Source organism: Etheostoma cragini, chromosome 18 (assembly GCF_013103735.1).
Source record: "Etheostoma cragini isolate CJK2018 chromosome 18, CSU_Ecrag_1.0, whole genome shotgun sequence".
NCBI classification, from domain to species: Eukaryota; Metazoa; Chordata; class Actinopteri; order Perciformes; family Percidae; genus Etheostoma; species Etheostoma cragini.
Window position 1 is genome coordinate 12,653,618 of NC_048424.1, and position 24,401 is coordinate 12,678,018.

At 42.1% G+C, this 24,401-nt stretch overlaps 1 protein-coding gene across 2 annotated transcripts in view; it reads right to left on the reverse strand.

Moving 5' to 3' along the window:
- The window catches only part of nbas (NBAS subunit of NRZ tethering complex), a 158,935-nt gene that overhangs the window by 85,897 nt on the left and 48,637 nt on the right, over positions 1-24,401 (reverse strand). For both annotated transcript variants that reach the window (XM_034899544.1, XM_034899543.1), the window contains 12 exons: positions 23,200-23,322; positions 22,975-23,077; positions 22,679-22,756; positions 22,393-22,547; positions 19,782-19,894; positions 15,295-15,408; positions 11,939-12,052; positions 9,332-9,489; positions 8,070-8,153; positions 6,560-6,736; positions 5,764-5,877; positions 4,512-4,635 (listed from right to left, as the gene is read on the reverse strand). In XM_034899544.1, the coding sequence (XP_034755435.1) occupies positions 4,512-4,635; positions 5,764-5,877; positions 6,560-6,736; positions 8,070-8,153; positions 9,332-9,489; positions 11,939-12,052; positions 15,295-15,408; positions 19,782-19,894; positions 22,393-22,547; positions 22,679-22,756; positions 22,975-23,077; positions 23,200-23,322 (1,457 nt within the window). The remainder of the gene's footprint in view (positions 1-4,511; positions 4,636-5,763; positions 5,878-6,559; positions 6,737-8,069; positions 8,154-9,331; positions 9,490-11,938; positions 12,053-15,294; positions 15,409-19,781; positions 19,895-22,392; positions 22,548-22,678; positions 22,757-22,974; positions 23,078-23,199; positions 23,323-24,401) is intronic.

The window sequence follows — 24,401 nt, forward strand, 5'->3', positions numbered from 1 at the left end:
ACTTGGCCGGGCTGCGGAGCCTGAAGAAACATCCCTCTCCACTCCAGTTTAAACTGTGGGTGACTATAACTTGAACCAACCCTTGATTGGCCAATCAAAGCATTCTGAGTTGGACACTAGTTCAACCGATTGTGGGAATTTTGTTTTAAATCGGTAATATAGACAATATGATTGGCACATAACGTGAAATAACATGAAATTTACTTTTGTTTGAGTTTAAACTCAAACAAAAGTAAATTTCCCTTCTACTTGCCCTACAAAAAAATCTGACAAGCTTTTAATGTCGAGCCCTGCTTACACTTTCTTTGTGTTGGCATTCTAAACTCCGTTCAATTCAGAAAACATCCTCCAAGCTAGAAGACAGCAATTTAATTCCAGAGGACGCCTCCTTACGTGCACATGTTCCACCCAAACAAGTTTCTTCTCGTGCCTATTTTGCATTCACCGTACCCGCATTGGGCACTTAGCGCCCAAGATGATTGTAAAAGGTAAACTCCAAGCATGTTTTTTCCTATTCCTTCAGTAAGCCGCTGTAGCAACACAAATTCAGCCGAGGTCTGATCCCCGAACGCCCCGACTCCCCGCAGGATCAGCAAACATTCTGTTGCTGGTTAGACCCAGGAGGCTGGGGTTTTGCGCTGGCTGAATTGGAGTTGTTACTGTACAGCGGCTAACTGGAGGTCTGTCTCCGGAGCTGTGCCGCGGGGTTTCAACAAATTACGTCACTACTGGATTGTTACGAACTGACATGCAAATAATGAAACAGAGGTTTGCTGTGTGTCTTTTTCTGTGACATTGTATGATTTACAATTACTATCTTACATTTCATCTGGTGTTTCCCCAAAAGTTAGAGCAACTAAGGATACGATGCCTTTTACCTTGAATAAAATTATAAAGTTATAAAACATTTATGTAGGTCAATACCTTTGGCAGGCCAGACAGTCCAGCTTTGATTTTGAGAGCTGTGGCAACATACCTTAAGCCAGTTGTCGAAAATGGGGGGTTACTGTTGATTGCAACATGAAATTTGACAAGCAAATCAGCAATGTTGTTAGAAAGAGCTTTTCCCAGATTAGTCTCCTGGCTAAAGTTAAGCCTTTCCTTTACAGGCATGATCTAGAACGGCAATCTATGCTTTTAATAGTTTATGGTTGGATCACTGTAATGCTGTGTATGTTGTTTTGAATCAAACCTCCATCTCACGTCTTCAATTTGTGCAAAATGCTGCTGCTCATTTTTTGACGTCTAGATGTGCACACCTTACTCCCGTTCTCTACACTCCACATTGTCTCCCTGCGGGAGCACAACCAGTCCTTGCTGTCTTGAGATTAACTGGTTTTAGAAGTCCAAAGGTCAAGGTATAAATGGTGGGGGGGGGGATCAGTCTTTTGCAGTTGCTGCCCCGAGACTCTGGAACAAGTTACTCCCTGATGTTCAAACTATTACAGATTACTGAACCTGCTAACAGCTACTTTTTTAGGACCAACCTAAGTTGAGGTTCCAAGCGAGCTGAGGCGATACCAACAAGTGACGTGAAAACTGACAATACAGATTGGTCGGAGAGAATCGTCACTAATCACTTTGTCATCATTGCTAGTGAGAGACGGGGGGTGTCCTGAACAAACCGGCTGTGTAGTTTTGGCATCTTTTTTTTTTTTTTGCTGCCTCCAGCTTCTTTTGAAACTAATTTGTTTTCTGGCAAACGGCCACATGCCAAGAATCAAAAATAACACACCTTTGAAGGTCTGTGTGTGTGTCGCGTGTGTGTGGGTCACAGCAATTTCCTGCTAAGACGACCAGCCACGTTCGCCTCACGCATGAGGCAAAACTAATGTGCATTGGAAAAAGGAGGATGGGGCATCCCAGTTGTACCTGTCTAATTCTCCATGGGTGATGGCCTTTCCTCTGCTGCGGATGTCTTCTTAATGTGTCTTTTATGTATTTTTTATGTGCTTTTGTAAACTGTATTGTATTGCAAACTTGACATCTGGGAACAACTGTCCAAGTCAATTGATGGTTCTCATTAACAAAGGACTACAGTTACAGTACAGAAAATTTGCCGGCTCGCTAACACTGGCACATTTACAGTAATATGAATTAATGTGCACTGTCCTTTTGAATAAATAAATAAATAAATAAATAAACAAAACAAGGTTGAACAATCAAGCAATTTTTTTTTAGAAAACTTGATTTTCAAATTTGTCAAATGGTTTTTTTCTCCATTTTTTAAACTCAGAAACATGCTTAGAATTAGATAGTAATATGGAATTAGGACATGGGCCATTTTTTATGTGTCCCTAGGTCTGATAGGATTTAGAGTCTAGACAGAGCCTTTGGGGACAGGAATGGACTTTTATCCCAAAGTGCTGGACGCATGGACACAACAGGCAGACACAAGGATCACACAAATACCATAACATATGATTAAATGTAGATGAACACCAAACACTGCAAACGGACAGACTCCCTTAGTTAATCACTCACTCACTCACTCACTCACTCACTCACTCACTCACAGTCGGAGAGAGCAGAGAGAAGCTGAGGCAGATAGAAGGACTTTGTAGTCTCAGACCAAACAAGAACAAAAGCCTGTGTTGGTGATAAAAGCCTGAGACAAAATGGAACAGAGTGGAGAAAAGTGGAGCATGGACACTGGGAGAGAGGAGGGGGGCAAAGGGAGACATATACTGTAGAACAAAATGCACACAAATGTGCGCACACGGACCAATATCTGACAGATACACCTGGAGGTTCGGTGTGTGAATGTGTGAGAACGGATGGAATGGTGTGCCAGCTTAAAGAGCCATAACAGCTTTCTTAAGCTGAGTGCCCGCCCTTCTTCTTTTCCCGTTTTTCTCTCCCCTCCCTCCTCTCCTACCCACCCACCCCCCCCCCGGGTTTCAATGAGCTACACCTCAGAATGAGCTGATTGCACGCCTCTCTAAAGCTACTGATACCATCGGGACAGGAATTACCAGAGGGGTAAACACACACACACACACACACACACACACACACACACACACTCACACTCTCTCTAACACACACACACACACACACACTCTCTCTCTAACACACACACACACACACAGAATAGATAACCCTAACTTAAAAGCACACAGTATTTCTGCTTGTGAGGAAGAGAGTGATAAAGAGACATAACATAGAGGAGTGTAGGTGTGTGAGACTGTGTTTGTGCATGTGTGTGCCTCAAAACACTCTTGCTCCTGTGCCAGCTAAATCAGGAACATTGTTAGAGGGATAGTGAGGACAGTGAATGTTTACTATTTTACCTGTGAAGGCAATATGAAAAACAACTGATTACGATACTGACATGCGGCAAGTGGCAGCACTCCATGCTCTGTGTGTGTGTGTGTGTGTGTGTGTGTGTGTGTGTGTGTGTGCGTCCCTCTGTTTACCGTCACACCAAGTGCCCGTTTCAGCACCTTACTCAGCTCAATTCCATTGAGTTACTTTCCCTTGTGTCATCATTAATTACCTCCACCTTATCTGGGCCAGGTGAAAAATCTATATATTTATTTTCTTAAAGGCCATCTCTTAGTCTGTTTTTTGAGGATAGCCGGCGTGTCGGGCCAATACGCAAGTCATTAATCGAAGGGTTGTTATCGGACGTGATGCCGTTCAGGCCGGCTTTTCTCTTTCTCGACACGTCGCACTCAGCGGCAGCTCCGAAGGGAAGGTGACTTTTAAGAAGAGAAATTCATTTGAAAGACAACAGCAGCGAGAAAAAGAGAGAGGATTTGGAGGAATGTGTATGTGTGTGAGACAGATGTGTGTATGCATATCTACGTATTAGCAATCCATGGTCAAAGTGTGCTTTTCACATTCCTCAGTGTCCCCGCATTAGTATTCACACACACATACATTTGCTCTTTATTTTTGTAGTGGCATTGATTTTGGCGAGCAGCTGTGATCCATCACGCAGCGTGGCCTTGATGTTTTGACTTGATGCAATCTCTCTGGTATCGCTATGGTGACGCGTCATTATTTACTGTTGCCGTGGGATGCGTGGGAATACATTAATTAATCAATGGGTGGCTATTCTTCCCGTGTTGTTCCCTAGTCTACCACATATGGGCTCCCTGGCTAGAGGGATGAGGAGATGAGAGGACAGGAGGAAGGGAGGGGCGCGGACTAGGCTCAGCTTTCTGCGAACACCAAAGCTTCACTGAGACAGGGCACTAACAAACAGATAAGTTACACAACCCTCACTCAATCTACCTTGAACACTTGCAGAATTTGTAAATTAATTTAAAAACAGAAAAGCATTTCTAAATTTAGGAAAAACTCATTAGCCGATGTGAGATAGTTTGCTAAATCAATGTGACAATGGGTCACAAAATGTTCCAACTGCACTACAAAAGCTTGTGAAAGTAAGATGGATATTTAGGACCCAATTTTCCCAACAGTAGCACTAAACTTGCACCACATATTTTGATCAGAATTATTGGGTAGGTAACTATGTGTCATTTGTGTTTCTGAATGCTCACCCTCCGTAGCAGGAAACAGGGTTTTTCCTTCCGTTTTGGCCTCAGCCATTTTGCCGGTCCTCAGCAAAACCTCGGCAAAGTTTTCCGGAGGGACGTCTTTGTAGGATGAGTACACATCTTGACTCTGAGAACGAGAAGAGAGAAGAGAGTGATGAATGTATACTAATACTAGTACTAATACTGCTCATTGTTCTGAGGGAATCCAAACACTTAGAAGAGCAGATCAGAAAATGACACAAAGATGTGATTAAGGTGACGGTGATTGAGGATCCAACAGATGAGAGCTGGAGTAAACAAATGAACTTCAGAGCTAAATAAAGCCCTTTAAGACGGAGCCTATTGATTCATTTATGGGATTCTGTCTGAGAGTTGAACAATGAGATCTGAGATCTCGCCAGCCTCAGAGCTGTCGCTTCAACACGCAATGTTTCCTGTCTGTCTTTGCCGCTCTCACTCTATCCATCTTTCTGTCTTGTTGCTTTTGGCTCTCTTTCTCCCTCAATCAGCCTCTCCTCCCTCCCTCCCTCCCTCCCTCCCTCCCCACTTCAGTCATTGGAACAGTTAAGGTAAGAACCAATCCCATTGATCAGATGGCTCATAGACAGATGGATGTGGAGAGCAATTATTGGTAGATGGATGATGGAAGATGGATGAACGCCGGGGATGGAGAGGAGGACGGGATTTGGAGAGGCCTATTAAAATGTCATGAGAAGAGATGTATCGGCCTTCTCTGTTTCCCCTTGCATCCACTCTTTTAGCTATCCACATGATTTGTGTCTGGGAGTAAAAAAGCCCAGTCCTAGCCCAGGGCAACCATTTTCTAGGCATAAAGGTCAAACTACTCCTTTTCTTACTTTTCGTCTTTTCTACTTCCATAACTCCTTCTGTCGACATCCTTTGCTTTTGAAGTTTTATGCCCTTGCCCTCCATCTAATTCATGTAGTACTTTTCTGTTAGTGTTATATTTTTGACCACATCTCCAATTTTGTTTGCTATTATTGTACCATTGCTCTTTAGTTTATAATTTATTCCCTGAAAAGCACTGTTAGCACTTTCAAAAATGCTTTTGTCATTAAAAGTACTTAGTCCCAAATCAATATCCACTTTTAAGGAATTTCTAAGTCATAGGAGAAAATCCTAAAAGTAATTTAATACAGTGACCTGAGGCAAAAACAGGAGAAAAAAGGACAACAGCAATGCAAATGCATGAAAGATAATGAGCTTTAAGACACACTAGTCTTCAGCCACTCACCAGTTCTACACAGGGGTCATCAATGAGTTCCTGATAAAAAGGACTACAGCACTGACGCTGCAGGTTGGAGTTGTCATACGCCCCATCCTGACTAGTGGCTCCTGCGTTGTGACCCTGAGGATCCATCAAAACATCATTAAACTTTCACAGCATGCCCACAGCACTGTCATCTCTCTCTGTCCCAAAGCTCACATCCTCTCGGTTTTTCTCTTGCCTAAGAAACTTGCGACCACGAGCCGCCCTCCCAAATCGCCTGCTGAGACCAGAGACGCCATCAATCCCCACCCCGGCGACCGCCGAGGCAGTCCAGCCACCAGCAACCGCCAGATTATGAAATATTCATCAGACGGGCCAATTAATTATGCAAGAGATGAGCTTTTGATTGGTTGTTTTTTTGATGAGGCCTATTAAAGTCTGTGAGCAAGAGCGTGTGAGATATGGCAGCGGGGACTGACATGTAACCGGGCCTTTATACACACACACACACACACACACACACACACAAACACACACACACACACACACACACAAACCACTAGAGTTAAAAATCCAGCATGAAGCAAATCATTGCTCTGTTATTGTTGGCTGCTTCATCATGCCTTTTACAGCACACTACTGTTAATGAGTCCGTAAACACACGTAAGTCAATTCAACACACACACACACACACACACACACACACACACACACCAGAAGAGAAGTGAGTTCGTGACTTAATTCATTAGCCCCCTTATTGCACCTGACATAGAAAACCAGAACAGATAAATTAACACTAAAACAGCCAAAGTGTTCTTACTTGCAGCGGCCGAAGGTAGTTAAGTGACTCCTTCCACCAGCGGTGGTCGCTGACTGCGGTCAGTACAGCCTTAGTGGTCAGTCCTGTAGTGGTCAGCACCTCCATGGTCTTAGCTGTAGTCCTGTGCAGCAGGTCCCCCGCTGCCCCCACAGGGGAGTCTACAGAGGCAGCGCAGGCCTGGGGACAAGCGGATGACAGAGGTAACAGGATGGATAAAAAAAATGAAAAAAACATGACGGCCACGTTATATCTCACCATTGTATCTTTGTGGAATCTTTGTGCTTTATTCCTTGAAAGCATCCCACATTAGTACAGAATCCTCTGAACACATCTTTTCCTTCCAAATGAACAAGCAGGGCTTCTCTGATAGCTACATCTGTAATGTTATATTGGACCAAAGGGCAATTTTGAAGCTGTGGACCCTTGAGTATCAGTGCGGTATTAGACATGGTTGTGTTCTGTTTTGTATTAGGTACTTGAGAAGACCACTTTAATAACCGTAGGGCTCTTTGTGTTGTTTGTGTTCTGTGCAAGGGAAGCTTATTTGCTTTCTGGCAAAGAGTTAAATGAAATAGATACCACTTGTATACGGTATCTGTCCATCAAATATAAGGATACAGCCAGTAGCCAGCTAGCTTAGCATAGCATAAAAAGCAGAAGCTGGGAGAACCAGTTAGCTTGGGTCTGTCTGAAGGTAACAAAATCTCCCAACCATCACCTCTAAAGCGCACTAAATCCTAAGTGTAAAAAACGTAATTGTACTGTTTTATGGGGGGTTATGTGCCAAACTTCTGCTGGTTGACTGGGAATGGGAATTTTTTTGAAAGCGTGCCAATAGTTTTCATGGTATGTTGGTTGCTGCACAATTGAAAAGGATTTTAAAACCAAATTTAGAGAGGCAGTAGGCCTGAGCCAAATCGTTTAGTGTCTTTCATCAATACTTTATTTGGCAGGGGATTGAGGGTCAGGGAATGAAAGGAACCCAAACACATGTACACTCAAGATGTTTGAAAAAAACAAACAAAAGACCGGAAGATATTAAAGAAAAATGCACCCACCCACACACACCCACCCACCCACACCCACACACACCCTCACACACACACACACACACACCCTCACACACACAGTTAAGGCTTAAATATACACGAGTGAGGAGTAGGGACATCAATACAACCCTAAAATGACATTAAACAATTTCAAATTGAGCAGCCATCCACACAAAAGAGGGATGCAATGCAAGTCATGAAACATTAACAGCCACTCAAGGCATCATAAAGCTGGCGGTGCTGAAGGGGAGGAGAAGGGGAGGCATAAATAAACCAAGCGAGCGGAGCGACCTTAACACTAGATTTACACCTCATCAAATATGGAGCAATAGGAAAGCACACAAACCAAACAAAAGCACAGAGACACACCCAGACGGGGATAACAGAAGAGACTACAACTCAGACAAAGAGAAAGCACATTAACGTGCAGGAAAAACATATAAAGTAAAAAACACGCAAACCTTTACAGAGTCTGTCTCTTCGGCTTCTCGTCCACTCTCAGTAATAACAGGCTCCATTTGGTAATTAACTGCCTGGTACAAAACCTGGAGAGGGAGAAGAAAAACAAGAGTTGAGACGTCTTATATTATTATACAACCTGCTGTTTGAGCAGAGCAATCTTATTAGATACGTGGATAAATTGAAAGGTTATTTGGTATGATTAAAAGACACATAGCACAATGGTGAAGAGAGACAAAACTAAAAATGACCACATTGCGGTGTTTGTCCGCCAACCAGTCAAGTTGCAGATTATGGCCATTTCTGTCCAGACTTTGAAGGAATTTAATCAAAGGTATTAAGTTTACTTTTTAGGAAACATGGATGCTTCATTCATATCTTCAACCCGGCAGCACAGAAGATCAACATAATCACCGGAGTTTTAACATCAGTATGTGACCAATTCAGTATCCGACCAATACTGTTCCCGACCTGTGGCGTTGAAAAATAGACAGAAATGTGTTTTTTCGAAGAAAATTATGATGTCACAGTGAAGACTACCGCTAACGCTTTTGGATATACATTTTTTCATTTGCTCCTTGTAGACATTTGAGTGAAATGTTGTCATAATTTGTGTAGTAATTCTTGAGTTGTGGCCAAAATCCAATCAGTTCATCCTTAAGTCCAAGTGGATGTTTGTGCCAAATTCGAGGAAATTTCCTCATGGCGTTACGGAGATATTGCGTTCACAAGAATGGAAGGGATGTGAGGTCATAGTGACATCCTGTCATCCTTGAGCCCAATTTTAAGAAATTCCTTCCAGAGTTTTCTCAGATATAATGCTCACAAGAATGGGAGGGACAGACAGACAACCCAAAAACATAATAATTAAAAAAAAAAAGTTACCAGACTTGAACTTATTTGAAATTAAACAAAGTTCTGTTCATATAGCAAAGGATATGATATGATGCATTAACTACACTGGATTTTGATTGTCTGTTGTGGGCTAGACTAAGAGCTTAGTATTCATACTACAATTTGACTAATAAGCAATTAGTGCTAATAATTATGGTTCCACTGCTGACTGGGTCTCTCAAATGATATGTTACGGTCGTTTGTATATTTAGCTGATTATTTTGCATAACGTTCTTCCAATTTGAAGATAATGACAAGATAGTGGCATTGGCTCCAGTGGTAAAAAGATAAATAATGCATATACTGCAAACTGATTAATAAAAAGCCATATTGATGAAACCATGACAGGTAAAGAGAGGTAAAGAGTGACCTGGGTTTGCAGGTCACTGGATGCAGCCAGGAGGCCGTGGATGTTGTCAGGGGGGCAGTGGGTGAGAGAGAAGGCTAAAAGCTCCTGGCGGGCCTCCAGGTCGCCGTAGCCCTCACACTGACCGAGCAGACTGCACACGTCCCACGCTGGACTGTAACCTGGAGGGAGGACACATGGAGGCAAAGAGGGGAGGTAAGGCAGAGTGAGAGTAAGAGAAGAAAGGAGAAAAAAGGACAATGTGTCTTTAATTCAAGTGAATGAGTGCAGGAGATAACAGCAACCTGCGATAAAAGAATCAATAAAAATATTATCCAGCAAGAGGAGATGAAGCAAAATATAAGGTCACATTGTCAAATGTAAACACACAAATTGAATCTATTCACAAACAAACATTTCACCAAATATAGGTGAGCAGAAGTGGTTTCCTTTTTCTACCTCTGTCTTTCTATCACGGCTAATCTACTTTGAATTAGATAGAAGACTGAGGCATTAAAACACACTAGGTAACGCCCACACACACACATGCTGCATGAAATCTAAGAATGTGAAGATGTGGAGGATATAATGTTGAGATATTGATGAAACAATAAAGTCTACCCTTCCAAGCCCTTGTGGTATTAATATACATTTAAGTCTAAAACATGCTTCCCCTTGAAGAAGCTATTGCCTTGTAAGAACTGGATCACATTTGTTCCAGCTTCATCGCAGTCAAAAAGCAACACGGCCGCCTGACTTAATTCTTGGAGATTCAATTATTCCCACTGCGTTCACAGACAGAGAACATCAGTGCTTATCTGATTACACCTTCTCTTTCTTCCAGACACCTTTTTCTCATCCACGCTGTCTCCTGTTACTCAGCACTGTAGGAAGACTCACTGAAATTGTATTCACTTTCATTTTATGTGGCGTAACACAAAGCAGGGTCAGACGAAATGTCAACTTTGCAGTGACCACTTTCAATCCCTTCAAGGAAACTCTGACGAGTTGGCAGTAAAGCTTGGAAGATCATTGTGACATTGCTGTCCTAATTGTATTTGTGCATAACAGACACGGAATCAGTCAAACTCCATTTTACGCGATCCACGGAAGAATGTAAGAAGCCCAAAGCGAGAAATTCTTAAGTGTTTGAAACCATAAGACAAACCATTATAAGCACCAACATAAAGAAACACCAGAGAGCTCAAACATACAAGAAATACTGACATGACATGATCATCATCATTAGCGCGACACTCGCTGAATCCTGTTATCGGCAAAAAAACAGAGGAACATCTGCCCTTTATTAATTGTACGGCCCTAATAGTATAGCGATTTAATGTACTCGTGTCATATCGATATCTGTGGCGTAGTGTACGTAGTAGTGCAGAGCGCAGTTTTGCGGGCTGCCATCATTTTAAATCTGGGGCTGTTTTAGCGGTATAAAAAAAAATGCCGCTATATAAAAATGGCGGGTTTGTGTTAGTGTTGTGCTAGTGGTGATATTCTCCTTGGAACTTAGACCAAGGTCATACTAAAAAGAAGTACCAACTACTATCTACAACTTTTGCCAATAGAAACCCCCAAAAAAAGCGAGTCAGGTTGAGTAGAGCCATTCCACGCAGTGGAAATGCGACATAAGACTGGAATGGGAATGTGTTTAAAACTTTAAAACTTTAAAACGTCAACACTAACAAGTGAGTAAAATGTTATCTAACCAGCAGCCTGCAGCCAATAATAGATACTAGATTTGCACATACTGTAGATGCCACCTTATACCAGCAGCTACATAATATAGCTGCTAAACTGGGGTATATTAAATATGGATGTGGATTCATTTCTAGTAAGATAGATGGATAGCCTTTATTATTAGACTCACGGTACATAAAACAACAACACAAAAAAAGGATACAGATACATAGGACAGGCACCAATTAACAAGATCAGCTGTACTAGTAATCCCATAAGGGTGACTGGTATGGCAAAGCACTGAACCTCGGGTCAATCAGATGTGAGTAGTAAGTTATTCAGGTTGGTAAATAGTAAATAATAACTGGGAATTTAATACATATGAGAAAAGTATGTTCCGAAAGTCAATGCACTGAGGTGATGCTATTCTGTATCTTGATCATTAAATACCAGTGTAACCTAAATCTGACTGTGGCGTGCCTTGGACAGTATGTGAGTGGATGACAGTCTATGATTTGTCAGTCAGGAACTCCAGTAGGGCGCTGCAGCATTTCCTTAGCATTAAAAAAAGAGAACCCTTCACTTTTGATTGACACAGTCCCTTCTATGAGCCAAGCTCATGAAACCGCTGCTACTGCATCGTTCACAAGAAGAGCTAACCAAAGGTTGGCTAAGAGAAGAACGGCAAAAAGAAGAAGAAAAAAATCCCTTTAACGACAGTGACTATGGTGGAGCTCTGTCGCCAGGTTGTTAAAAAACCAAAGGAATTTGACAGATAATGAATGTTTTTGGGAGAAGCTTTGCCATTATCATGTAATGATGTTTGAAGTAAATAAAGCAAAATGCAGACAGACAGGATGCAAGATCCCATTTAACAGGCTTCAGTGCACTCTAATAGTTCTGTCAACTACCTGCATGTGTGCTGTGCCACATGTTACATACCTGCAGACATGAGGTCCTGACAGTGGATATAGGAGGCCTTGAAGTCCAGACAATGGAGAGCCTGCTCCGCCAGCAGGGTCAGCACTTGGCCTTTCCGCGCATCCTTGTCATGGCCTAGACACAAACAGACACATCTCCATTTAAGCAGACATCAACACACAAATACTATTTTTTTTTAATCTTGGGAAATGTATACATGTCAAATCTAACACACTAAAGAGCAACTCTCATAATCCTCCATATCACGTTCAACATCTGGCTTATTAAACCTCTTCATTAAATCTCCATCTGAACACAATCATACACAAAGGCTCAAGGTTGGAACATCAGGCCATCTAACTGTAGTAGCTGCACCACAGACCAAGCCTGAGACTAAATACTAATCTGCCTTAAATGAGGTTATTGCCACGTATGTTCATCTAAAAGAGGGAGTATGAAATACATATATATCATCTTTCTGCCTTGCTTAACAGGAATAAATCTCAGTTTGATAGTATTGGTGAGATTGGCTGCGGTGTTAACATTCAAGTGGCGGCTCAGGATAATCTTTGATCTCAGACTAAGTTCAGTAAACAATAAAATAGAGGACGGGACGATCAAAAGAGGCAGAGGCAGAAACAGGACTTCTGAACAAACCTGCACACTGCAGATCAAAGGACGCCCGTGGAGATGAAGAAATGTGATGGCGCTGGATTGGTCTGTGTGTGTGTGTGTGTGTGTGTGTGTGTGTGTGTGTGTGTGTGTGTGTGTGTGTGTGTGTGTGTGCGTGCGTGTGTGTGTGTGTGCGTGCGTGTGTGTGTGTGTGCGTGTAAAGTGAGTGGCAGATAGAAATGCAGTGTTTACTGCGAGAGGGAAAGAGGTATTGGTCAAATATTTTCAGGGTGACTGGTGAAAGGTCTTGAATCATGGTCTTCAAAAGCTGCCAAGACCTCAATATAGAGGTTTGTGTTTGTGTGTGCATGCGTGTGTGTGTGTGTGTGTGTGTGTGTGTGTGTGTGTGTGTGCGTCCGTGCGTTTTCTTTTAGACCAAATGCTTTTAAGAAATAATCTGGCATTTACTTTCAATTGAAGCCTCTACCTGTCGTTTGACGGACAAATCAAAAGGAGGGGATAAAAAGGTGAGAAATGTCAGGGAAACACCAAACAGGAAATACTCGAGACAATGAGCTCTGAACACAAAATGAACTCCCGGGGCTCTGGATCACCACGATCCTGTCTGCAGCAATTTAGTTCTCATTTGGAATATCATAATTATTGATTGAGTCAGACAAAAACAACTTTTTCCTCTCTCTCTCTCTCCCCTCCATAAGACAGAATGATTTAACAGCATTTCTGAGGACCGAGGCGGGCACACCAAACCATTAGGGTTCTTTAACAGGTGTGCTGGTGATACATGCATTAAATATTCACCACAGAGTCCCGGAGATATGCGCCCTTCAAAAGCCTCCCCCCTGCATTTATTTATTTAAAAATGTGTTTATTCCTCTTCTCATATCCCTCTGCCTCTTTTTTTTTTCTTGGCGACCACACAGCGAGAGCTGCCTGCTGACTTGAATGTGAGCAGCACAGACACAGAACTGCCACAAGGCCGGTTAGCAGGTTTCCTTTAGCTGGTGACAGGCCTCCGAGAGATAAGACAGAACGGGCTACAAGTTAAGAGATGGAGGACAGAAGAGGGGAAAGCAATACACATGGGGAGACAGATAGACGGCAGGAAATGAAGATAAAAACAAATACGAAGATACAGAGCGAAAGGACAGAGAAAGACAGAGAGAGAGAGAGAAAGACAGCAATGTTTATGTCATGTCATGTCAGAGCATGAGAAGTAACAGGATGACATCTTACACTTTCCCACATGTTGTCAGTTTCATGTTGTGGTGTTAGAGGGTGGCTGTGGGTGGTAGGAGGGGTCTCAATACACTAAATATGGAGTTATATTTATTTTACCTCCATGAATTTTAAACAGGAATTCAAAATAAATCCAAACTGAGCCAACATCATTAAGGTTTCATGTGTTGACTCATCAGTTAGCTGTTAGCAGTGTGTGCTCGCAGTGATACCGTTCCGCTTATAATCCCAAATGGGAGATATGAAAGCTCACAAAAATCTAACTAAATATAACAGAAGCCGCTCTGGGAGAGCCAAAAGCACACTGATGTAAACCTTTTTTTTCTGGTCAACTCCGAAAGAAAGAAAGAAAGGAAAAACATGAAGAGAGAGAAACTGAAAACGGTAAACTTTGTGAGGGTATATGATAATGTTTAATTTCACTTTTTTCTCTACATGCTGTACAATACTTGCCAAGTTATGCATCAAAGCATTTATGTCAGTTTTTTGGTCCAAGTCTTTCAGATTATTTTTTGGGGACGTCAATGAAAAAGGACTTTAATATAAATAGATTATCATTGCCAAAACATCAACAAATTGAACTGGACACTGACTTGAGAGCCTCTTTCCAGCATCTGTCAGCTTTAAAAGTGCTTTTGAGGATCAAAGATGTTCTATCTGTTTTTAAAGCAACAACCAGGTTTAAAGAGGCCGGGGGGGGGGGGGGGGGGTTTGCCTGGATTGCCGATACAGCAAACAACTCCAAACTATTTTAATAGGTGATGCAGCATTCTCAAAATGCATAATAGGGTCTGCAAAACTTCCTCAGCTATGAAAACCGGTAAATAAAAAATAATAAATGAAAGTCAATAAAAAATGTCAAGCATCCTGACATTATTTGAGGTTTTATCTATGAATGGGAACAAGATCTACCCATCTATCCTGTTCACAAAGATATCAAATAGCAAATCCTGGTGTACAAATTTGACTTAATTGACTTTTTTTCTTTCTCTTTATTATTTTTAAACAATAATAAATTGTAAAAAACTAAAAGAGAAATTGTAGTGCAGGAAACAGGAAAAAACGTATAATAGCATGTGACTCCAAATGAAAACACTACAATAAAGTAATAATAAAAAATAAAAAAAGACCTCGACCTGCACCTGACGGTCATACAGTCGGGAGTGAAACGTGCTTGCTCCTACGCGGTGTGCGTTTCTTTGCACGGCTGGATTTTTGCTTGGAAGCTGCATTGCTGCTTATGAAGATGAATTTCCCTCTTGTGGGAGAACTGTCAGTGTGCTCAGTGAAAGTACCCACGCATGCCGGGGTACGTTTTGTGTCTTGTGTGGGTGCTCCTTTCTCCCTTAATCTCATGAGCTTTGTAATGAATCTGACACTAGAGAATCAGTGAATGTCTCCCTAATCTCCATGACAAAACAAAAATGATATACAAATATATACATGTATAAATAAAAGGTGCTGAGATGAGGTCAGTTGTGTCTGTGTGTGTGCGCGTCTTTAGGTACCTGCCACTCTGAGAAGTGAGGCCAGATTGAGCAGAGTAGTGGATTGCTTGTAGGCCGTGGAGCAGTGGGCGATGCACTCTTCTATGAGAGACAGACGGTCGGATCGCAGACGCACTGGGAGGGAGAGAAGGAACGCAGAGGGGGAAGGGTGTCAGACATGTTCTGATAATTACTGCATTCAATCTGGAAAAGTTGCAGCTGATGATACAAATGATGTTGTGTTAATGATGGATGCAGCTGCTGTCATGATGTCTGCAAAATAATAAAATGTTGTATAATGATACAGTATAGTGATGATGAGGACTATGATGATGATGATGATGATGATGATGATGATGATGGGTGTTTTCTTTAGTTGCATAACAGAATAAACATGTTCTTTGGCTTTACAGACATACATATAAGAACTTCCTCTGCCATTGATTAGAATACATGCAACAAGCAGGACAATACATAAGTAATAAGTGCATAAACAGCTTGGATGAAAGAGCTTCAATTTTAATTAATACAAATCTTAAATAGACATCATAAAAAGCAGTCACTAATATCAAATCAGAGGATTTTTTGTCGTAAGATGGCAGAGGATGCTATGAAAGAACTCTTGTTTCTCGTTGCTATGGGTAGCCTACAACGTGTTCCTGAAAGGAGTTTTACAAACCCATTAAGCAACGGATGTGAAGGTTACCGAACTATTAATGTAGCGTTCCTCCTGGTTTGTGTGGCGTGCAGCTCCACCATCTGTCTCTGGGGGCTCCGTATAATCTTGTTGGAAGTGTGAACTATTTACTGTAAGCTTGCGTTTGCTTCCAGCCCGTACATTTCCGTACAAGCACGTGATGTTGTCAGAAAATATACTGTGGCGAGATTTCTTTCAAACTATTTAATAAACACTGAACATACACACTACGGTACAAGCGGCAGAAATGGGTTTCCTTAGGAGGGAGGCTGCTGTCTCCCTTAGAGATAGGGTTAGAAGCACTGTCATCTGTGGAGAGTTCGGAGTAGAGCCGCTGAGCCAGTTGAGGTGGTTCGGGGATCTGGTAAGGATGCCTCCTGGACGCCTCCCTAGGGATCCAGGCACGTCCAGCTGGGAGGAGGCCTCGGGAAAGACCCAACCTAACCTGGGGAGGCCTCGGGATCCCCCAGTTGGAACTGGTTGATGTAGCTTGGGAAAGGAAAGTTTGGGGTCCCCTGCTGGAGCTGCTTCCCCCGCGTCCCGACACCAGAGAAGCGGATGAAGATGGATGGAGGAATGAACACACACTCATTGTCCAGAGGCCATAAATCTCCACCCAGGTCTCGGCCATGGTAACACGCATACATTGTAAACATAAACACTAAATTAAGCACACAACACTAAAGTCCACGTAGCATAAATGCACACCAAAAACATTAACGGCACAGTATTAAAAACACACATCAACTAGAAAAGAAACAGTCCAGAACACAGTCCCATGAACCTCGTGTGTTCATTTGAATTTAAGTTTGTGTCTAAGATCATTCCTAGATATTTTAAACTTGCTACAGGTTGGCCCTCAATTGTAATTGGCTGACACTTTGGTTTGTTTACAACGAGTACTTTCGTCTTGATAGCCTTCATGAGCAAAGCACTCTCCTGACAGTCTCTTAATTGATTGTTGATGAGATTAATTACCCTTAAACCCACCACTGCCATGTGATCTGCATACTTAAAGGCCCTGAACACCTACACAGGTGTTTTAAATTAATCCGGCTGCTTAGACCCCTTCCCAGGACTGATTGGGCATGTTTAAAGTGATTGATTGGCATCTTCCCGAGCCTCTTGTTAGCTGTTAGCCTCTAGTTTTTTTGTTTTGTTTTTTTCAGTTAGGGCAGCACAAATAACTATATTTTTTTCAACTCTTATTGGTAGAAAAGATTTGTGACCTAATAAGCTCCCAACTAAGCTCTGGCTTCAACCTGAGCTGAGGTCTAATCAGCCACAATAACTGAAATCACTTGGTTTGGGTGTTTGGAGGCGTTAAAGAGACTAAAGTTACAATCACAGATCTGCATTTTGTTAACATTCATAGAAAAAAGTGGAGGAGATAAAACGCAACCATGGGGCACCCAAGTATTGCAAATGATTTAAACAGACCAAATATATATGATCCAAAGTGTGCAAGATGTCCATTTGTATCAAGTCAATTTAATTAAATTTCAGTCGTGATCGTTTTAAAAGCTATACTAATATCAACAAATAATAATTCTGGTTATAAGCCTCAGAATGCTGGATGTGTTTGGTGTGTAATGAAGCATCCTAAGGAACACTTGCTTCAAAGGCAAATTGGGGGTAGTCTAGTTGCCCATGGGGAGATGTAAGGTGTCACAGTATAGCCCTTTCTATGCACTTGCATAAGATACTGGTAAGAGTAATGGGTCAGAGGTCATTAGGTGAGGACCGGCGGCTCTTTTTAGACACTGGAATGATTGTGGAGCTCTTCCATAAGAGTGGCACAACGTGTTCATCAAGCAGATTCTGGAATAATAGTGTAAAACACCTATAAATTGAAAGTGCACTCTGCAGTGGTTCTTCCTCTGAGACCAATCTGGACCTGAAGCTTTGTGTGGCCTTATCTCAGGATGTCTGCCTGCTATTGCCCCTTGAGTAAGTGGGACGGGATCCCAAACTGGGAGTTTGGGATCCCGTCCCCATGAGTTTGTTTGTCAAACTGACTGTCAAACTGGTCTAAATCATTGGCAAAGGTGAGAGTATCTATGGGTAGGCAGTGTTGTTTCCAAGCCTCTCTGCCCATTATTGTATTGAGACTGTTCCTTGCTTTCTCTGCATCGCAGGTAAAACATTGTTCCATTTTTGTGTCTATGCAGTTTCTTGGATCTTCTAGTCACATACAGTAACATCGACCTGCCGATACACTGGCCTGGCTCCACTTGGAAGCACATGTCAGAAACTCATCTTTATCACTCAATACATGTTTTTAAGTATTCTACACGATATAATTGTTATAATGCTCACTCGTTGACTTTTATAAGATGCATTTAATTTTAAATAACTTGCATATCATTCCATAACGAACTAACAGGCTACAGTGAACTTTTAGGGAGGTTTTCAACTTTTTTGTAATTTGAGTCCAGGTAACAAAAACTCCCAAAAACCCATTTCCATATTTATTTTTTTAAACTTGTACTGAAAACATGAGAAATAGCATGTTACGTGCCTCCACAAGCCTTTTTTGCTTTCTTTGCACCCTGCTGAGGATCTGTATTGCGCGGTATTCCTTTGGGCGAGGCCTAGAGGGAAGTATGGGGAGGGTGTGTGCATGAAGCATCGCCTAAGGCGCAGTTGGGGGCTGGGTAAGATGGATTACCTATGCTCAAATCCTTCCACTTCATACTTATGTGTGTTTATCTGTGAGTGTGCAAACCTGCAGGGATATGGCTTTTACTTTTGTGAAAAAGAAAGTGAATGTGTATTTTACACTAGTATGTGTACATGTGTCCTTGAGTCAATATAAAAGATTCTATGAGGGCACCGCAGGCAATACAGAGCCATGGAGCCTGGAAATAGGCTTTACATACAAAACCCATACAACACAAAAATGTAACAATTGGAGATTTTTCCTTTTACTACACCTACTACTTCTTTATTCATTCGCTCTTTCCATATGCCTGTCCCCTGTCGCATTTTTCCTTCATTCTCATACTTTCTTCCTAAACTTTCTCCTGTTTTCACTTGGTCATAATGCGAGGAGACAGTAGGGAGTGAACAGAAAGAGGAGGGATTGTACGGGAGAAAAAAGGAACAACTGAGGAATAAGTGATGCAGAAGGAGAAAAAGAAGAGGGTGAGAGAGATGGTAGTTTATGGCTCTCTCTCTGTCACAGTGGTTTTATGTTGGCAGCTCAGTTTGATGAGGGCAAAAGAGGGAAGAGAGCAGAGGCCTCGGAGGCAAACAACACCTTGGTTCAGAGGTGAGGCGATGAGGGGCCAAGCTGGTGCATTCTGGCTCCACACTTTCCTTTAACAGAGAGCCTTGCCTGGAAAGTGCTACGATAGGGTACGGGGGGGGGGCCAGACGAGAGAGAAAGGAAGAGTGTGGAGGTGAATAGTGATTGGCCGGGATTACAGATGGAACATTAAAAAAAAAATGACGTGTGTGAGTGAGTGTAGGAGAGAGCACACACACAGAGACCAAACACTTCAATCCTAATTAGGCCATCAGGCAGATGTTGTTTGCACAACAGTTGATACATAAATAACCATATATTTAGATATAGTGGCAAGAAAAAGTAACATAGGGAGGGAGGGAGGAGCTGACAGCAGGGATAGAGACAGGTTGGATGGCGCGTCGGTGAGTGAGGTTAAGGATGATGTCCTTACATCCTCTACATGTCTAATTTTAAATTCAAAACGCTTGAAAGAATAGACACAGCACAGACAAGCAATGCAAGCACACGTGTGGTGAACTGAGCACATTTCCTTCTCAGACATTAAAAATGCGTAGTAACCTTGGAGCGGCAGGATGCTGACGCTGAAGTCTTCCAGTTGGCTCAGGGCGCTGATGAGGTCTAGTTCGTCCTGGATGACCGGTGGACAGTCTGTGATCAGCTGGAGACACGCCCTGTTGAAGACAACAACCAGTTACGGAAGTCTTCAGATTCTTATGATCTGAACATGGAAACTCAACAATCACTTGCATTCTTCTGACAGATTGCAGAAAATGGTTTTAAAACAGCAGCAACATGTTTAATTGTATGACAAATTTATTGGAAAGGACAGTCAAGGGCTAAAAGACTTTGACTTATTTAGGTACACACTTTCAAAGTTGTAGCAAAAATGGCTTATTAAATCTGAAGTTTCAACACGGTGTTCAGGAACATAGGACTTCTCAAGTGGATTTCTTTACAAAGTCTGGACTCATTTGAGGGATCTAAAACAGGAGAGTTTTCTCTTCCAACACAATCCACACTCATTACCCTTAATAGGATTATGTAGCACATTAGTTAGCATTTGTAGCAGTGCTCTGAATGTGTGAGAGTCTGTGCCTGCTGTTGGTTTTCACAATTATCACATCACATAAGTGTACAGTAAAGCAAAATACAGCAACGATAGAGAGAAAAAGGGGGGGGGCGGGGTGGGGGGACAGAATGATTAATTTGCTAAATTAAAAATGCTTTAAGGTCAGCCAAACCACAGTTTCTTTAACCCTAGCAATCTGTGAACAAAGACAACGAACAGAGAGGAAGAAGAGGCATCCCAGAATCCCTTTCAGTGTAAGGAAAGCAACCGAAAACAGAAATCTTCAAGAGTTTAAATCAATGTTGTTAACAGACTAGAGTACACACACTCGGCAAAGCACTCTCAGCAGCTTCCCACTCTTTGAGCACGGCTGGTGTTCTTGCCAGGAACAAGAGGTTTGGCCTGGCAAATGAGAGCAGAGGAAAGGGCTGAGGATGGGCGAATGAGAGACAGAAAGAGGGCATGTTGATTATGTACTCATGCTGTGAAGTGTCTGCAGGCGAGTGTGTGCGTGGAGACTGCCTTGGAAAAGACGATGGTGAAACAAATCTATTTCAGTTTTGTGAGTTACAATGTGCTTTGCGGCATGTAATGTGCAGATAACTACTTTCTATCTAACAGACACACGGGAGAATACAATTTAACATTTTTGTTGCAGTTATCAATCAATGGAACACCGCACTGTAGTAGAAACCTTGTCCTTCTTTTGGCCAAACTACGTTGCACACCAGCACAGTGAACACCAGCATACTGATACAAAAATGATTTCCCTTTCCTAATTTCTGTGTCATTTCCACTCCAGCTCTCGCCTACTCAAACAAGGTCTTGCATGATAAAGTTTCTTAGATATGAGAGAGACAGCTAAATGAATCCCCCCCTTATTCCTATACATTTTTCTCCCTGTGAGGGGGTCCTCAAAACCCAGTAAGAGTTCCCTAACATGAATAAAGACATTTGCACCATGCATAAAATTCACCAGAATGCTGAAAATGCAGTTTGACGCTTAAGATCAATTGTATTTTGTGGGGATCTCAGCTTTAAATGACATATTACATAGAACTTGTTTTCAGATTTTTGTTAGGACTTGTTGATACTGTGTTTGAACTTCTTTGTTTGCCTGTCTCTGTGTATGTGAGCGTCTCTGTGTGAGTTGTCCTCTGTTCTGTCTGTCCGGAGTGATGCTGCAGGATCACTTTAGTAGTTGGGGGGGGGGGGGAATTCCCATGTTATTTTAAGAGATCTTTCTGTCCTTGTGTAACCTGGTGCCTGCTGCCACTGACCACATCCTTTCAGGACACCGGCAGGTACAGTTTGTGTATCTGTCAGAGCGTGTGTGCGTCTCTTTGGCCTTTAGTACACAGGGTAAATGTGTGTCTGTGGAGCAGTTATTTTAATCTAAAGGACACAGGCAGCTAGTCTGTATGGCCTATTAATTTCAAAGCCACATGCATAATTTCACAGACTACTTTCTGTCTCAGTTCTCAATTTCTCAAGTAACACACACACACACACAGAGAGAGAGAGAGAGTGTGGGAGAGAGTGGGAGTGTTACAATGGATGATGTTGTCCAAGCGTGTGGAGGGGGGCCTCTGCATTAGTTACTATAAATGAATGACGACCCAATTACTGTCCCACTTCCCCCCTACGAACAGACGGTAAGGTTAGACACCCACCAGTCCCCCTCTGAGCTCTAAAAGCAGCAACGGACACAAATGCACTCTCATACCAATACTTGTACTTGGAATAAACTTAATGCAATGTACTATAGGAGATGAAATAAAAGAAGGTACCATTATTTTTCCATGTCATGCGAGCACAAACCCATACATTCACCCACGCAGGTATAAATGGTGTTCTTCCTACATCTACAAGAATCAAGGTCGACATCTGAGACAGTGTAGAAACACTTATGCATGGCAAAGATTGTTCAAGGTTGGTTGGAAATTACATCCAACAACCTATAACTTCTAAGATTTATCTTTACCTTCGGACAAAGAAAACTAAATGTAAAGTCAGGCTTTGAGAACTGGCAAACTGACCAGTGAAAAATATAAAACTAGTCGTCATAAGTAGAGAAATACTTCTGATTTTCCTCCTCACCTGGCCAGGCCCATGCAGGGGTCTGTAAGCGTTGTGGATGAGTTGAAGTACTCTCTGGCAGCAGCCAACACCAATTCCAAGCTGTTGCTGTACGCCACCTTCAGTGCGTAACCTTTACCCCGGAAAGACAAGCTGACGGGAACATCCTGGCTGACCTGGAAACAAGAAATATAACATTTAGAGATCAATGAGACTGCAGCATTAGAATTCATTACGGCTGGTGTAATATTTGGAGTCCTCAATGGGCGAGTGTGTGAAGTGGTGTCACGGGTCATGTTTAATATACCTTGGAGCAGTGCATGAGCTGCCCTGCCAGGCGTACGTTCTCAACGCGGCTGGAACACAGCAGGGACTCGACAAAGACCTGCAGCAGTCAGGGAGGAGAGTGGATATTATGCAAGGAGAGATGGCGTTTAACTGTGCACTGTCTGAACTCAATTGTTCAGGAGGTAGACACCCACAACTCAATGTGTGGATTAGGGAACAAAGTTACACTCAAAGAGCAAAATGTGCATGTGTTTTCAGTTAAACCATTAACCACAAATCTCATTATTCCGTGTGATCTTCTTCTGCTGTCTTTACCTGGTGACATGTCTCCTGCTTTAGACAGGTGTAGACATTCTGCTGCATGTCGAGCAGGTCCTGCAATAGACCTCTCCACACCGTCTCACTCACTGGAGGGTTTCTGGACACATGCACATATGCAGATATATAAATGTTAGAGATGTATACAGATGTACATGTTAGGTATGTTTCTGGGATTTTGACAGACATTTGTGTTTGTAAGTGTCTTTTTTGTGTTCATACTTGCGGCCGGTGTGGCGGCACAGTTTGACCATTAGTTGGTGGGCTTCTTCTTCCCTGTTCTGGCTGTTCCTCACATATGAAATAGGCTTCTGCAGACCATGTTTCTCCAGAACCTCCACCACACTAAAGAAAGAAGCACAGATTCATACATATATACAGTATATGTACAGTATGTATATATGTACATATACTGTATATATGCCATGTACAGTATGTATATACTTCTAGAGCTACAATGATTAATCGATTAGTTGTCCACTCTTAAGTGAATCGCCAACTGTTTTCATAATCAATTAGTCGGATTGAGTAATATATTAAGACAAAAATACAAATTATTTGATTCCAGCTTCTTAAATGTGAATATTTTATTGTTTGTTCTCTCCTCTTTGACAGTAAACTGAATATCTTTTTTTTGTGGACAAAACAAGATTTTCTGACATTTTATAGACCAAACAACTAATTGATTAATCAAGAGAAGAAAAAAAATCAACAGATTAATCAACTGTGGCAATAATCGTTAGTTGCAGCCCTAATATAAGTGCTAGTGTCATAAAGTAGGTGACATAATCATGCAACCTAATACAAGGCAAACAGCACAACCAACTGAACAGACAAATACAGTTCCTAATCACATTAATCAGGAAGTTATTTCAGTACTAGCAGAGGACAGGATGATTGGCAGTGGTAAGTATCACAGTAAGAAAAAAGAAGAAAAGCAGGTAAAAAAAAAAATATATAGAAAACCTGAAGCATTCAAGGGAGAGTATGGATGAGAAAGATTGAAGATGTGTACACTCTAAGCCGTTCATTATTTTGGCAGCAGAAAGTCATTTGCAAGCCATGGTGCAGATGGAGAAAGTGTAGAGCAAGACGGAAGAGCAACGTGATAAACTGCCCGCCAACACGACAGCACCTCTTTGTAAGTGTGTTCGTCGAGGAGCATGTGAATGCCGACAGTCATATATGACACAGGAAGAGTGTGTGCGTGTGCTGGTGTGGGATTAGCGTGACACCCCCAGCCTCAACAAGGCCGTACTGCTACAGATCTTCACCTTCTGCTGCAACTCATCACCATAGTAAACAGGTGACTGTGTGCGCATGTGTGTGTGTGGCTACATGTGTGTGAATATGAGCAAAAGATATGCACAACAAGACTTTATATTTACGGTGTGTGTGTGTGTGGGTGGGTGTGTGTGGGAGGG